The 14,070-nt window shown below is 36.6% G+C and overlaps 1 protein-coding gene across 1 annotated transcript in view; it reads right to left on the bottom strand.

Annotated features, from left to right (window-relative positions):
• The window catches only part of XRN2 (5'-3' exoribonuclease 2), a 61,540-nt gene that overhangs the window by 35,957 nt on the left and 11,513 nt on the right, over positions 1 to 14,070 (bottom strand). Inside the window, exons 8-14 of the mRNA XM_014070407.2 lie at positions 11,596 to 11,646; positions 11,033 to 11,190; positions 7,125 to 7,199; positions 3,933 to 4,066; positions 3,055 to 3,112; positions 2,867 to 2,974; positions 1,846 to 1,890 (exon numbers count right to left, since the gene is read on the bottom strand). Of these exons, the coding sequence (XP_013925882.2) occupies positions 1,846 to 1,890; positions 2,867 to 2,974; positions 3,055 to 3,112; positions 3,933 to 4,066; positions 7,125 to 7,199; positions 11,033 to 11,190; positions 11,596 to 11,646 (629 nt within the window). The remainder of the gene's footprint in view (positions 1 to 1,845; positions 1,891 to 2,866; positions 2,975 to 3,054; positions 3,113 to 3,932; positions 4,067 to 7,124; positions 7,200 to 11,032; positions 11,191 to 11,595; positions 11,647 to 14,070) is intronic.

The raw sequence follows: 14,070 nt of genomic DNA, 5'->3' as shown, positions 1-14,070 counted from the left end.
CAAATTCCATTTGGCTCATTAATAGAGTAACCACAAGCCTATGGCCCTGACTGAGATAGAAGTGCCCCTCGGCCAGTAGAGACTGTTTGGCTAGAGTTCAGAAAAGTATGTTCATGAAATAATTTATCCTAACTGATTATTATAAAATTGCAACTTAAAATCTATTAAGGAAAACTGAGTGACATTACTTCAGTTTAAAACTATGGTCAAAATATTATGATGCCTTATTTTTATTTGGGATCTTTATAGAACACATGTCAATTAATATGCTCAAATAGTTAACATATGGCAGTAAAATAAAAACAATAATTAGTGTGATCATTATTAGGAACACTAGAATAATATCCTGGTGATTCTTGAACAGAAAACTTCAGACAGTTATCAGAACAACAGTAAATTATGTTATATTACAATTAGCTTGCCAGTTCCAAATTTCTTTAAGAAATACAAATAAAAATTCATGTATTTAATTAATTAACAACATCAGTCAAAGCATGTTGACACTATAATAAAAAGAGTAATTTGAATACATGTATGCTTAACCTTGTAGAATTATTACTGCCAATGATGACTACGGTGGCTAGAGTAGATAAAATGGTACCAGTTGTAAAAGAATGATTCAATAATTATGAGACATTTTGCATCAACCATAAAAGCTATCTCCTGAATTAAGCTGCTCTTTACTCAATGGTATACAGTACATGAGAAAGTGGTGTCAAGGTAATGGAGAGATAACAGGAATTGTCAATTATTTTCAAGCAGTAAGCAATTTAAAATTATCATTAAAAGGGAGCAAATATTGGGAAAAAGATGCAAATTTTCAGAAAAGGAATATTGTGAATAATACATCACTTTGACTGCAAGTTTATCCATAATTTTATATGGGAAAATATAAAATTTAGTCCAATGGAAATTCTGAGAAAATATACAGAGCGTTGCGTTTTTGTGCCTGACTTAATTTAGGATCCAAGGACCATACACTGAATATGTTTGTGTATCCAAATAATATTTTAGATTAACAATGCAAGCTTATAGTCCAAGTTAAAAAAGACTGTATTTTTTAGCAAGTCAATCCTTCAATATATGTTGTGTTCTTTAGAAGGGATGCGGTGGCTCAGTGGCTAAGATGCTGATCTTGTCGATCAGAAAGGTTGGCAGTTCGAATCCCTACCACCTCGTAACGGAGTGAGCTCCCGTTACTTGTCCCAGCTTCTGCCAACTTAGCAGTTCGAAAGCACGTAAAAAATGCAAGTAGAAAAATAGGGACCACCTTGGTGGAAAGATAACAGTGCTCCGTGCGCTTTCGGCGTTTAGTCATGCCAGCCACATCACCACAGAAACATCTTCAGACAGTGCTGGCTCTTCGGCTTTGAAATGGAAATGAGCACCGCCTCCTTGATTCGGGAATGACTAGCACGCATGTGCGAGGGGAACCTTTACCTTTATGTTCTTTAAGAGTCTGAATTTATTCTCTATGGCTGATATTCAAAGAACTGTTCAGCCAATATGTATGTGTGCGCTCAGGAAATTAGTGAACTTTGTGTTTCTGTCATAGTTGCACCCCTGCTGTATGCCTTAGGAAATATCTAGTAGTTTGCAGTCTAAATTTGAGAATTAGAATTCAATAAAAAGGGATAAAAAATTTGTGGAATTAATATAAGCACTGGGGTATTTGCAGCAGCTCTTTGCATTTCAGCCTTGAAGAACTGTTACAACATTCTATTTGTAATCCTAATATAACTTTAAGACATTTCCTTTCTCTATACCAAGGTAGCTGCTACTAAATAGTTCCATTGTTTTAAATAAAGACATATAAATAAACAGGAATAGGAGATTTATATTCACCTTCATTCTTTTTCTTTTATCCTTTTGCCTTCTTTTGAAATTTTCCTGTGTGCCACATAAAATATGGAAAGTCTACATTAGCATTGATTAGGAAACTAAAAAATTCAAATATATATAGTTCATTTTTGCTAAAAAATCATTTTGCAGATTCCTTTTCCTATTTCAAATTGCTCTTCTAAACTAATCTGGGACCCTATTAAAGTACATATATATAAAATGTCAATTACCTAATTCACAGATTTTACAAAGTGGGTCATATTCAGATTTAACTTCTCTGGATGTAGTAAACAAACTACCTATATATGTTTGGTATATTATATCAGCAGGAGGTTTTAGCATATTCCTTACAGGAAAAACTAGAAAAAGTAACAAAAATTAGTCATAAAGGAAGCTCTATGCACACAGAGAAACTTTAGATGTACTTTTTCCTAACTAACCAACCTGCTTTCTGAATGTTTTTCCTCAAAATCCTCAATTCATGTTAATCAAAACTAATATAAAAACATAATGTTGAATCCACTACAAATTCATTGACAGCTTACTAAGGCAAACTCATTTCCATCTGATTTATAGGTAGTTCTTGATTTACAGCCACAACTGAGATCAGGATTTCCATTGTAAGGCGTGGTTGTAAGTCAAATCAGATCTGATTCTATGATATTTTTACAGTGGTTCTTAAGTGAATCACTGTGGCTGTTAAGTGAAACTAACTTCCTCAATGGTCGTTTTTTTGCTAGAAATGAGCAAAAATGTCCACAAATTGCAGTCACGTGGCCATGAGACATTGCAACTGGTTGTAAATATGAGCTGGTTGACATGTACCCATAATGCAAACAAATGATCAAGTATAGTTGTAAGTCATGTTTTCCTAAGCTGTTGTAACTTTGAAGCACTGTTAAATGAACAATCCTAAAACAAGAACTATTTGTAATGTAGAGTGAAATAACCACATGTATTCATTTTTAAAAAAATGTTGTTAAAGAAAAACACACCAAACAGAGTTTCATAATAGCTCTTTCACCTCATCATCTTTCCGCTTCTTAAAAATACTATCTTCAACTTCTCCAACAGCCAACATTATCATCTGTACTCTCTCCAAGTTAACATAGCCATTTTCGGTAAGATAACCCTGTAAATTGTAGAATAAAATTGTAAGTAACCTTTCTCCTTCTTATGTTACTACATGAAATGTTTGGAGGAATCACTTACTCCAGTTTTGTGCACGACATTTTTATATATGTTCACCAGGCGATCAATTGCTCCTTCCCTGCAATACAAGAATAAAACCATTTCATCCATTTCTTGGATGGTCTCACTGTAAGGGTTATATTCAAATTGTTATCCTAGTGATGGCATGACATCTACTGGCAGAACAAATTCTTCCTCCCTCCTCCATGCCACAATCTCTAAATCTATTCTGTAGGGTTGGGAGATTTTAGAAACAGATTTGGGGCACACAGAGTGAGGAGAGCAAAGAAAAATTCTACTGGATATGAAGATATATGCTTGTACAACACTAAATTTAGCAGAGTTTAAACCAGTATTTAACTATTAATATGTGAAGTTACTATTGACTGCCATTCCCTACTTCTATAATATTTACTGAATCTAGAAAAGATAGGAACATGGAAAAATATTTAATCTATGCATGAGGCTCTTTAAATCCCCTACGTACAAGACAAAAAGCCAACAAGCCTGCACAAATGACTAAAGAGCATGCTAATTATTTAAGGAAATGAACCAAGATTCATGAGAAATAGTGAGCACAGTCTCAAAAAAGCTAGAGAGATCATGCACCATAATTAAGCAAAGCAAAATAGCAAGATATTTGAAACTCATGCTTTTCAAAGCCTTATAAAGTTCACTGGATTTGGAACAGCAACTCTATCATCAGCTAGATCCAAATGAGTGAACTGAATCCCAAGGACGCTTTGGACTTGTGTTTCTCAAACAGCACTCTCCATGACACAAGAACTTGCAAATCTAAAAAGCAAGAATCATTAATAATGCCCTTTCTTTCTTTTAAGTGCAATAATCAATGCCTATTAACATTTAAGTGTTTCTAGATATAAAGTTGTTTCTCTTACCTGATCTCTAATGAGGGTAAATGAGGGAGAAAATCATTTCCCACAAAGAAACACATGAAAACCCAGTCATCGATGCTTCTTTCAACATCAAAAGTGAAAGGCAAGCTGGCCATTGTTAGCTCTCTTTCCAAATACTAGAATTTTTTTAAAGAGAGTGAGTGAGAAACACACAAAAATGAAGCATTTTCTCAAGCATTAATAGAAATCAAATGTCCGATGTCTAGGGGGGATATTGTGAATGTGCATTTGAGAACATAGAAAATGTCTTTTCCTTTCCATCAAGCAAGCGCAGTCCATCTCTTAATCAAAAGACTAGAAGCACAAACAATCATGTTTCCCATCAGCCTGAATCTCTATAGGTTTCCTTCAAAAGCAAATATTTAGTACAAATCAATTTTTTCAATAACCTCGCATATTTAATATGTCCCCGTTTCCCAACTCTTTCTTTTAGTGGTGTACGACTTATTTATTTTTGCACCCATCCTTTCAGGCTTCATTTGCACTAAAACACTGTCCAGCCAGCATTTGTTTTCACCATGTGACCTAAAAAAGGTTACAAAAATCCTAAGCAGCATTTCCACCCTACAAAAATGTCCACTGTAGACATTTATTTTTTGACAAGGGTATGCACCTTTACAGACAAGACAAGACTTGGCAGAGAACACGTTTATTTTTTAAGATTCAGGTAGTTCACAACTTACAGCCATTCATTCAGTGAACGTTGAAGTTATGGAGGTACTGGACAAAGGGAAGTATGACTATTTCCCAAATTTATGTCTGATGTGGTGCCCCCCTACTCTGGGGTCACCTGGTCAAAACTCTGGTGCTTGGCCAGCCATCCACTCTTACAAATGCAGCAATGATTCCGCTCCCCGTCTCTCCCTCATATCTGCTCTTTCTCTCTCTCTCTCTCGCTCCTGTCACCCTAGCTGACCATCTCTTTGTTTTCTTCCCAAGGTCATGAGCAACGATTTCGTCAGGACCCCTGGGAAGGAAGACCTCATTTGGCAAGGAGCCACCTCTCAAAGGGCCATGGTGGGCAGGTCAGCAGTGGAATAAGAAAGGCAAAGGCAAGCTGAGGCGATGAAGAGCCTTGGGTGGCAATAGCAATAGCAATAGCAGTTAGACTTATATACCGCTTCATAGGGCTTTCAGCCCTCTCTAAGCGGTTTACAGAGTCAGCATATTGCCCCCAACAACAATCCGGGTCCTCATTTTACCCACCTCGGAAGGATGGAAGGCTGAGTCAACCTTGAGCCGGTGAGATTTGAACCGCTGAACTGCAGAAGTCAGCTGAAGTAGCCTGCAGTGCTGCACTCTAACCACTGCGCCACCTCGGCTCCTTCCCAAAGGCAAAGGCAATTGGAGCTAGTTCTGGACTTGGGTGACTGGGGCTTCCTGGGGTGCTGTGGCTTCCCAGATGCTACAATTTTGCACTGTCCTGTTGGGCCATGGTGCGGTGGCTGAGGCTTCCAGGGACAACTGTGGCTTTGTGCTGTGGTCCTGGGGCTTTTTGTGACCCGAGAGCCACAGCACTCCAAGAGGTCCCTGAGCTATAATGTGGAAAACAGCACCAGAGCTGTGCAGTTCTGGGGTTCCTGGCTACCCCAAAAGACAGGGTGCAGGGTGATCAAAAGAGGGGTGGTGGGGAGATAGGCAAGCATAGGCAGGAGGAGGTATTCCTTTACTTTCCTGAGGCTTGGGACTGGGACATACCAAGCCCAGAATGGATTGGATTGGGATAGTTCCTCAGCTGATGATCGGTGGCATTTGCTAAACAATGGCAATCGAGAGTGCCAGTGCTAGGCAATGTGATTACATGACATTGCACTTTATAACCGCATCATTTAGCAACAAAAAGTCTGGTCCAAATTGGGGTTGTAAGTTGAGGACAACCTGTAAAGAATCAGAATGTGGAAGATGCAGGAGCCAGCAAATGGAAGACTTAAGGGAGCCAAAGCCAATGCACAGACAGCAGCAGGCCTGATCTAAGAGATATAAAAGGGCTACTGTGAAAGAGGATTAAAGGGGGCAGAATTTTAAAGGATTCAACTGTGGCGGAACTGGATTTATTGGCCGAAAGAGGTTGCATGGTTTTTGTCTTTCATTTATTCTAGGTATAAAATAAATATAATTGAAACTTTTATTATCACAATACCAACATTATAAGCTTAAGTAGTTTATACAGTAGTGATGGTAACATCTCTCTCTCTCTCTCTCTCTCTCTCACACACACACACACACAAGCTTTTTTTTTACCCTGTTGGCACAATATCTTAAACCAGTGTTTCTCAACCTTGTCAACTTGAAGATGTCCGGACTTCAACTCCCAGAATTCCCCAGCCAGCATTTGCTGGCTGGGGAATTCTGGGAGTTGAAGTCCAGACATCTTCAAGTTGACAAGGTTGAGAAACACTGTCTTAAACCAAACTAGTTTGCTGTAGTGTTTCAGATATCAGACTAACTATAAAACTATGAGTTCTACTCCTGCCTTAAACACAAAGCTGTCTGGATAACCTTGAGCCTGTCTCTCAGGATTGGAAGAGGCAATAGCAATCCACTTCCAAAATCTTTCCAAGAAAATTTCAGACAGTCACCAGAAGTTAAAAACTTGGCTCAAAGGTGCGCGCACACACACACACACACACACACACACACACAGCATCTCAAATGTGGAAGGTTATTATACTGTCCCTTGTTCACTCAGAGGATCATGTGTTTATTTAACAATTACATTGTATGAACCAATAATATAACAGTTGCTTCTGTTTTTTTTCCCTTTTCTGTCCCTTATTCTGGTCAGCGGTCAAATGCTTCCCTTCTCATACCTCTCTCAAGTTCTCTCAGCTTCCCACCAACCGCCCTTACAAGGATGTGTTCAGTTAACCTTTCCCTTTAGTAGAATTCAAGTAATTGGTCATTTCCTCATGACACAGGAGCATCTTGCTTTATAGGCACCTTTAGCTGCTTAGTGGGGAAAATGCTGACAATGAACAAAAACAAGAAGGCTAAGACATCTGGCTTCTCTTAGCTGACTGTCAGAATTAAATTCTTGGCTACCATGGCAACCCTGTTTGCTGACTGCTGCATAACATCTCTGTCTATAGAAGTATCTCAGTGTGTGCGATGGATCTCGAGACTCATTGTAGAGCCTAGCTGTCTTTGTTCAAAATATATCCTAATATTACTTACTTCTCTCAAAACACATAAGCGAATAAATATAAATTCTTGTTCCATACCAGGAGGACAATCTGCAAACTGATCGTGCTGCAAAGATGAAAAATGACATACCTTTTAGACTAAGATTCATTTTGAAATAGTGTGTATTTACAGTATTGCCCTAAAATAAACCTAATAAAAATTCCTTTAAATTAACTAGCATTTAGGTAGTGAGTTTTTGGACTGTGGTTTCCATCATAAATTTAAGTGATTTTTTTTTTCAATAGTACAAAGTTTATTTTTTTGAACAACCCCTTCCCTGTTCAACAAAATTTGTTGTTAAAGTAGTAGTCCTCAACTTAAAAGCACAATTGAGACTAGAATTTCTGTTGCTAACAGGACGGTTAAATGAGCCACGCCAGATTTTACGAGTTTTTTGTAAAACTTTTTTGCCATGGTTAATAACTGCAGCCCTTAATTTACGTCGCTTGTCAGAAGCCCGCTGGGAGGGTCGCAAATCACAATTACATGACCCTGGGGACACTGCAACCACCGTAAATACATTGCTGGTTGTCAAGTGCCCAAAGTTTGATTACGTGACTGTAGGGATGCTGTGATGGTTAAATGTGGGCACCAATTGTCAGTCCCTTTTTTTCAGGGCCACTACAACTTCAAACTCTAGCAAAAAGAATGGTTGTAAGTTGAGGACTACTGGTACACAACTAGTCTTCTAACATTGATCCACCCTGTTTATTCTGGTCTCACCATATTTAGGAATGTTTTGTTTGTTTGTTTATTGGTCTTGTATGCCGCCCACTCCTGAAGGACTCCGGGCGGCTTACAATAAACAAGGGAAGGGGATAAATACACAAAACAACACTTTAAAATACACAACAGTCACTTTGCATTTATGCAAAGATAGTTCTGCCTCATGATCCACAAATCCAAGATAAACTGTTTTTAGTAGGTTTACTTCAGAGCAATACTATATTCATACAGAAAACAAATAATGGCTTAGCATTAATTATGGCTTGCTGATAGTAACAATCACAGCCTGTTTTCCCTCACCTTTTCTGCTTATTCACAGGCAGCATCCCAACTACCCAGTAGTACAAAAAGCAGACTAACTTTGTCATATCATCCAGTCTACCTATCTTGGTTGGCTTTAAAAACAGCATGGAAGTTTTTTAGAATGGTCCACATACTCATACAGGTACACTTCCCTTGTTCTTTTCTTAAACATGTCTGATTAGGAGATTCCTAATTATGTTGCTTTGTTTTTGCCCGATTAGGAATTTAGGAATTGCAAAACTAATAAATTTAACTGTGGTCATTGCTTCTCACCTTTGTAGTCACCTATTAGAGACTGATTAAAAAACAAAATTCTCATTCCTAATTTTCTAGAGTACAGCATAATTTCTTTGAACACAGCTGATTTTCTATCACTGGAAACTGGCCTAAGGATCAGGGGCTATGGGAAGTTTTTAACTAATTTCCACAGCCTAAAAAAGTTTGAAAAGGTCTGCGCTAGTGACTAGATAAATAAACTGGGATACCAAGATCAGTTATAATAGTTCCTGGTGGCAGATGTTTGTTAGCTTAATATTTTAATATGTGCTAAGCCAGGGGTGTCAAACTCAATTTCATTGAGGGCTGCATCAGGGTTGTGTTTGACCTCGGAGGGCCGGGGTGCATGCATGTGTGGCCGGGGGGGGGGGGGGGGAGGGCTGGAGCTGTGTGGCCATGGTGGGCATTTCACACAGGCCCAAAATGTATATTTTTCCTCTTTGGTTTTTTTCCACAGTTTTTTACTATAACCATTTTCCTATCTCTTGTACCAGATATTATTGGCATATATTATTACTTATTCTTCATATTCCATTAATTTTTTTTCTAAATTTATACCCCATTGTTTAATAGTAAATTGCTTTTCCAGGCAGAAAAGCTATTTATGCTATTGTATTTTTATTATTCAACTAATAATAAAAATGCAATAGCATAAATAACATGATAATACAAAATCTAACATCAGAGGTAAATTTCCAGGATAGTAAATAGAGATGGCTGTCAATTATAGATTGTTGACTGTAGATTAAATGGACCTACAATATGTAAAACCTGGCATTAAACTGTAGTATTAGGATAGGATAGCATAGGATGTTGCTTGTTTTCTATCCAGATCAGGCACTTACTTGCGGCCACATTATTGTAATCCAATCCAATCCAGTCCTCCTGCAGCACTCTGTGTGGCCCATTTTCGGCCAGCAGAGTGCTGCAGGAGGCTGGGGAGGCCAAAAACGGGGCACGGGGCATGCACGTGGCAAAGGCTGGCAGAGGCAAATATTGGATATTTCCAGGCTGGCCGGTGGGCCAGATTTAAGCATTTGACACCCCTGTACTAAGCTGATACTAGCTAATAGCCTTGAGATTTACTTAACAACAGAGTGGAAGTGGTGAAAAAAGCGGGACAAAATCAGTCTTTCCTATTCCCTTTGATAATTTCTCATTTTTCATTAAATGGACATAAAAATCAGATAGACTTGTCAGACTGAAACAGGATGTGACAGATTAATTCAGAAAAAAGTCCCTCTTCCCTAACAAGGCTTTTGTTTCTCTACTCACTTGATTTTTTTAAAAAAAGGGGGGATTATGAAGTATATCCCAAAACTTTCAGTTTGAATTAGGAACTTTTAATAATGATAGAACTTCAGATTAAGAAAATGAGACAATGTAATTTAATATATTAAGTGACATTTTCTGAACCTTAGTTGTTCTTCCCTCTCCAATTTTCCCCTTATTTCCTGAAAATCAGATATTTCTGTATCTATTAGATAGAGAAAATGATATCCACAGTACATATTTTGTTTCATCATTTCCTCTGCAAATATCTTATGCTGCATATTGATTTTATTACTTTTGCATAAATTCAATTATTGCTTGATTTTTATTGTTCATTTTTATGAGAGCTAAACTGTGCACTGGTGGAGAATACATTATAAAAATTGTTTGTTATCTAATGCTATGATAATATTTTTACTACTACTCTCCTAAATATTAAAAATGAAGAGATGCCATATTTTTGGAGGTCAGCAACTTTTTAGCAAAAATTAAAAATATTTAAAATACATTCAATAGATGCATAATAACGGTCTGAATTAACTGTACTTTCACACCTACACTTAAAAAGGATATTAAAATTATTTCATTTGGTTCCAATGTTCCCTCTAATCCCCCGTTTTGCAAAATGACAAAAAAAGTGAAAAAATATATATTTTCCATTGCTTCAGATATTTTGAAAGTTCTATAACTCTAGATCAAAGTTATATTATTTACTTGTAATCCTTGAGATATTATGAAAATATAACTAGGTCCATTTCCTAACAAAACAGTGGCAATAATCCTAAATAGTTTGGGCAAAACAAAAAGAGAATGGGCTGGAACAGTGAATGATGAAGTCAAACCATGTGTAGGCAAAGGAATTGCCTGTTGCCAAGAGACTTTGCTGGGGCACAGGAACAAACTAAACATTAGTCACCAATGTGCGTATTCAGACATAATTGGAAAAATAGTAACATTAGGATTCATACATTATTTTCAAACGTTGGTTTCAAATGGAGTTTTGTTGCAAAAAAAATGAATCAAATTTATGCTTGGAGTAGATTTATTTATTTTTCATATTTCTAAACAGCTCATCTCTCTCAAAGAGAGGATTCAGATGTTCAAGCAAAGGATATTAAATTAAATAAATTCCATCACAACCCAAGATAATAAATACTGCTATGTGTGTCTTTCCTTACAAATGCTGCCCTCCCATGATATATGTGAGATAAAGCAACTATTTATCAAAGGTTAAGCAAGAAACTGTATAAAGCAGTTCTCAACCTTTCATTTTGAATCGCATACCAATGGTAATGAAAAGAAAATAAGTAAATTCAACCTACCTCCCCTTGTTTTTCCTTTGGTAGGCCTTGACAGTCCTTAGTTTCATGCCCAAATTGGTTACAAAGACCACATGGTTTAGGTTTATTAGGCTTAAATTCTTCTCTGATTATAGTAAAATTTGGTTCATGAGTAGCTAATCCAAGCATAATAAGGTCAGCTACAAAAGAAACAGAACAAACCCCAACCATTAATAAGGCCTCAGTTCTGATAAGACACCAAAACTCTGGAGCGACTAAGAATAGGATACAAGCTTGGTACATTCTCTTCTTCCCAACTTTCATGCCCAATTTACCAGAATTAACAAATTATTGTTAGAATTAAATGCACTCAGAAGGATGTGCAGTAAGTAGAAAATGGAGGGAAGCCATGTACTAAGAAGTACAGGAAGAAAATGTAATTAGGTGGTTCATCTGAACTTACATAATATAAGGGGTAGTTTAATATTTAACTCAGCCAAATGAACTTTTATTTAAAATGATACCATGCACCGAACTGATTAACAGACATTCTCCACACAGTCTTCTTTTATTACTAATACAGAAAAGCGTAGAGCTAGACTTACCATCAGCACCACATAAGCAGTGGTGAGTATTTGGATCATGGTTTGGCTGGGCTAAAAAAAAAGACATTGTGTTATTACAGAATTCTGATATTTCAGACATGATACAACAAAAAATTGTTTAGACTCTACTTAACTATTTAACATATTTGAAAAGATACTGTAGTATTAATAAATGCAACCCTAGACTCTGAAGAAATAAGAATAGCAACAAAGAAAATGCAATCTGGAAAAAACAGACGATTAGAAAAGTTCCCTAGAAAGTATTCACCAGAATAATAAACACAGTGTCTCATTAGCTCCAATTACTGCCACAATGTTAATTTACTATTTTGCCATTTAATCAAATTTATCAGTTGATTATGTGTCAGCAAATTTGCATCAACTCTCAGTTGCCACAGAATTTTTCTCCATGATGGTATGTTCCTAAGTTGGTCCTTCAGATCTTCTGTCCATTTATGTAAAATACAGGAGTGGTTTACCATTCGCTTCTCCTGCACAGTATAAATCGATGCCTTTGCTGTTGTCATTAAAATGATCGTTTCTCTCCAGCATCTTCCTATATCACTGCTGCCCAATATAGAGGCAGGCTCGTTTTGCCTAGGCAGCTAAGGTGACCTTCGTGCCTTAGGTAAGCTAGGTGAAAATATAGTCATGTAAAAAGGAAAGATCTCTTTGAGATCTATGGTTTTATATACTACTTTTAAGAACTGCTAAGGACCATATGATTTTTTACTATGTCCTGATATATAAAACCATATAACTGAAAGAGAGCGCACTTTCTTTTTAATATGACTGTATATACCCTTGTCCCAGAGTTCCAATGTTCTTCACTACAGGTAGTCCTCGACTTATGACAACTGAGCTCAAAATTTATGTTGCCAAGCAAAGCAGTTAAATGAGTTTTGCCCCATTTTATGACCTTTTTGCCACAGTTGTTAAGTGAATCACTGCAGTTGTTAAGTGAATCATAGTCATTAAGCAAGTTTGGCTTCTTTCATTGGCTTGCCGGAAGGCAGCTGGGAAGGTTATAAATGATGATCACATGACCCTGGGACAGGGCAAAGGTAATAAATACATGCCAGTTGCCAAATATCCAAATTTTGATCATGTGACCATGAGGATGCTGCAACTGTTGCAAGTGTGAAAACTGGTCATAAGTCACATTTTTCAGTGCCGTTTTAAATGTTGAATGATCACTAAACAAATGGTTGTAGGTTGAGGACTACCTGTAATCCCTCCCAGGAACAGTCTCCTGCCATAGCAAGACTTGGAGGGGGGCTGATGGAAAGAAATAATCAGGGGTTTAATTTCAATATGAGAGAAAATCAACATAGTCTTATAGATTCATTTCATTTTTCATCATATAGCACCATAAGAGCTAGATCAGTAATTTTTAAATAAAGTAATTTTTCCAAAATATTCTATATTCTATAGTTATGTAATCAACTGATTTTGTATAGCTCTTGTATATAATTCAATGAAAACAAGCATAATCAATCCAATAGGATAAAATAAAAATAAATTAACAAAACCAATGCTAGCAATATATCTGATATTATATATGATGTATAAAAAATTGGACCCATCAATTCAGTTCAAAGACATTGAGAAGAAATAAAGCATGTATCAATGTATCCAGCTAGCTAATTCAGTGAACATACTGTATATTGACATGAATTTTAAATTCTGCTGCATGGTTTCTCTTGCCCTGTTCTTTCTCTAGATGCAATAACTTCCCATTAAATAAGGTAATGATTATTGTTGAATTAAGGTTTTAAGGCATTAAAAATAAACTGCTATATAACTCAACTTTTGGGTCTCTTCAATTTAGCCTACCATAGTGTTTTAATCAGGAAGACAGTACTTATTCCTGTCCAAAATCTTTTTGACACATTAGAAAAGTTTTGTTTTTTTAAATTCTATTGCAAACATTTTGAAAAACAACGAGATATTTCATACATGAGAAAATTCTCTAGAACTCTTCACCAAAGGAACATGTTTAAGGAATGAAGCTTCCAAAAAGCCACAATTTTTAAAGTTTTATTATCTCACTTCACAGATGCAAGTTGGTTCATATGAAATATACATCTCTTACATACAAAGTGGTCCTCAACTATTTGTTTAATGACCATTCAAAATATGAAGTTACTGAATGGACTTAAAACACCTGCCCAAACATATGACAAAGTGTCTCCACCATCACATGAACAAAACTATGTGCTTGACAATCCACCCTTACAATCAACCACTGTCCCTCCGTCCGTCCCCCCCCAATGCTTACCCCAGGGACTTCCTGTACTGTAAAATCAGGTACACAATTCAAGTTGCTATATAGACTAACATCAAAGATGCTAAGCTTATTTTTGTATTTTTAAATTTTGATTTCATATCTTTGTTTAAGCTATACATGCACTAAACAATTAGTACAATCCAGTGGTGGGATTCAAAAAAAATTACTACTGGTTTTGTGGGCGT

Source organism: Thamnophis sirtalis, unplaced genomic scaffold, assembly GCF_051295495.1.
Source record: "Thamnophis sirtalis isolate CommonGarterSnake01/CBP01778 unplaced genomic scaffold, rThaSir2_p1.2 scaffold_8, whole genome shotgun sequence".
NCBI classification, from domain to species: domain Eukaryota; kingdom Metazoa; phylum Chordata; class Lepidosauria; order Squamata; family Natricidae; genus Thamnophis; species Thamnophis sirtalis.
The sequence above is the reverse complement of the archived record's forward strand: the minus strand, read 5'-3'. Positions and strand labels throughout refer to the sequence as shown.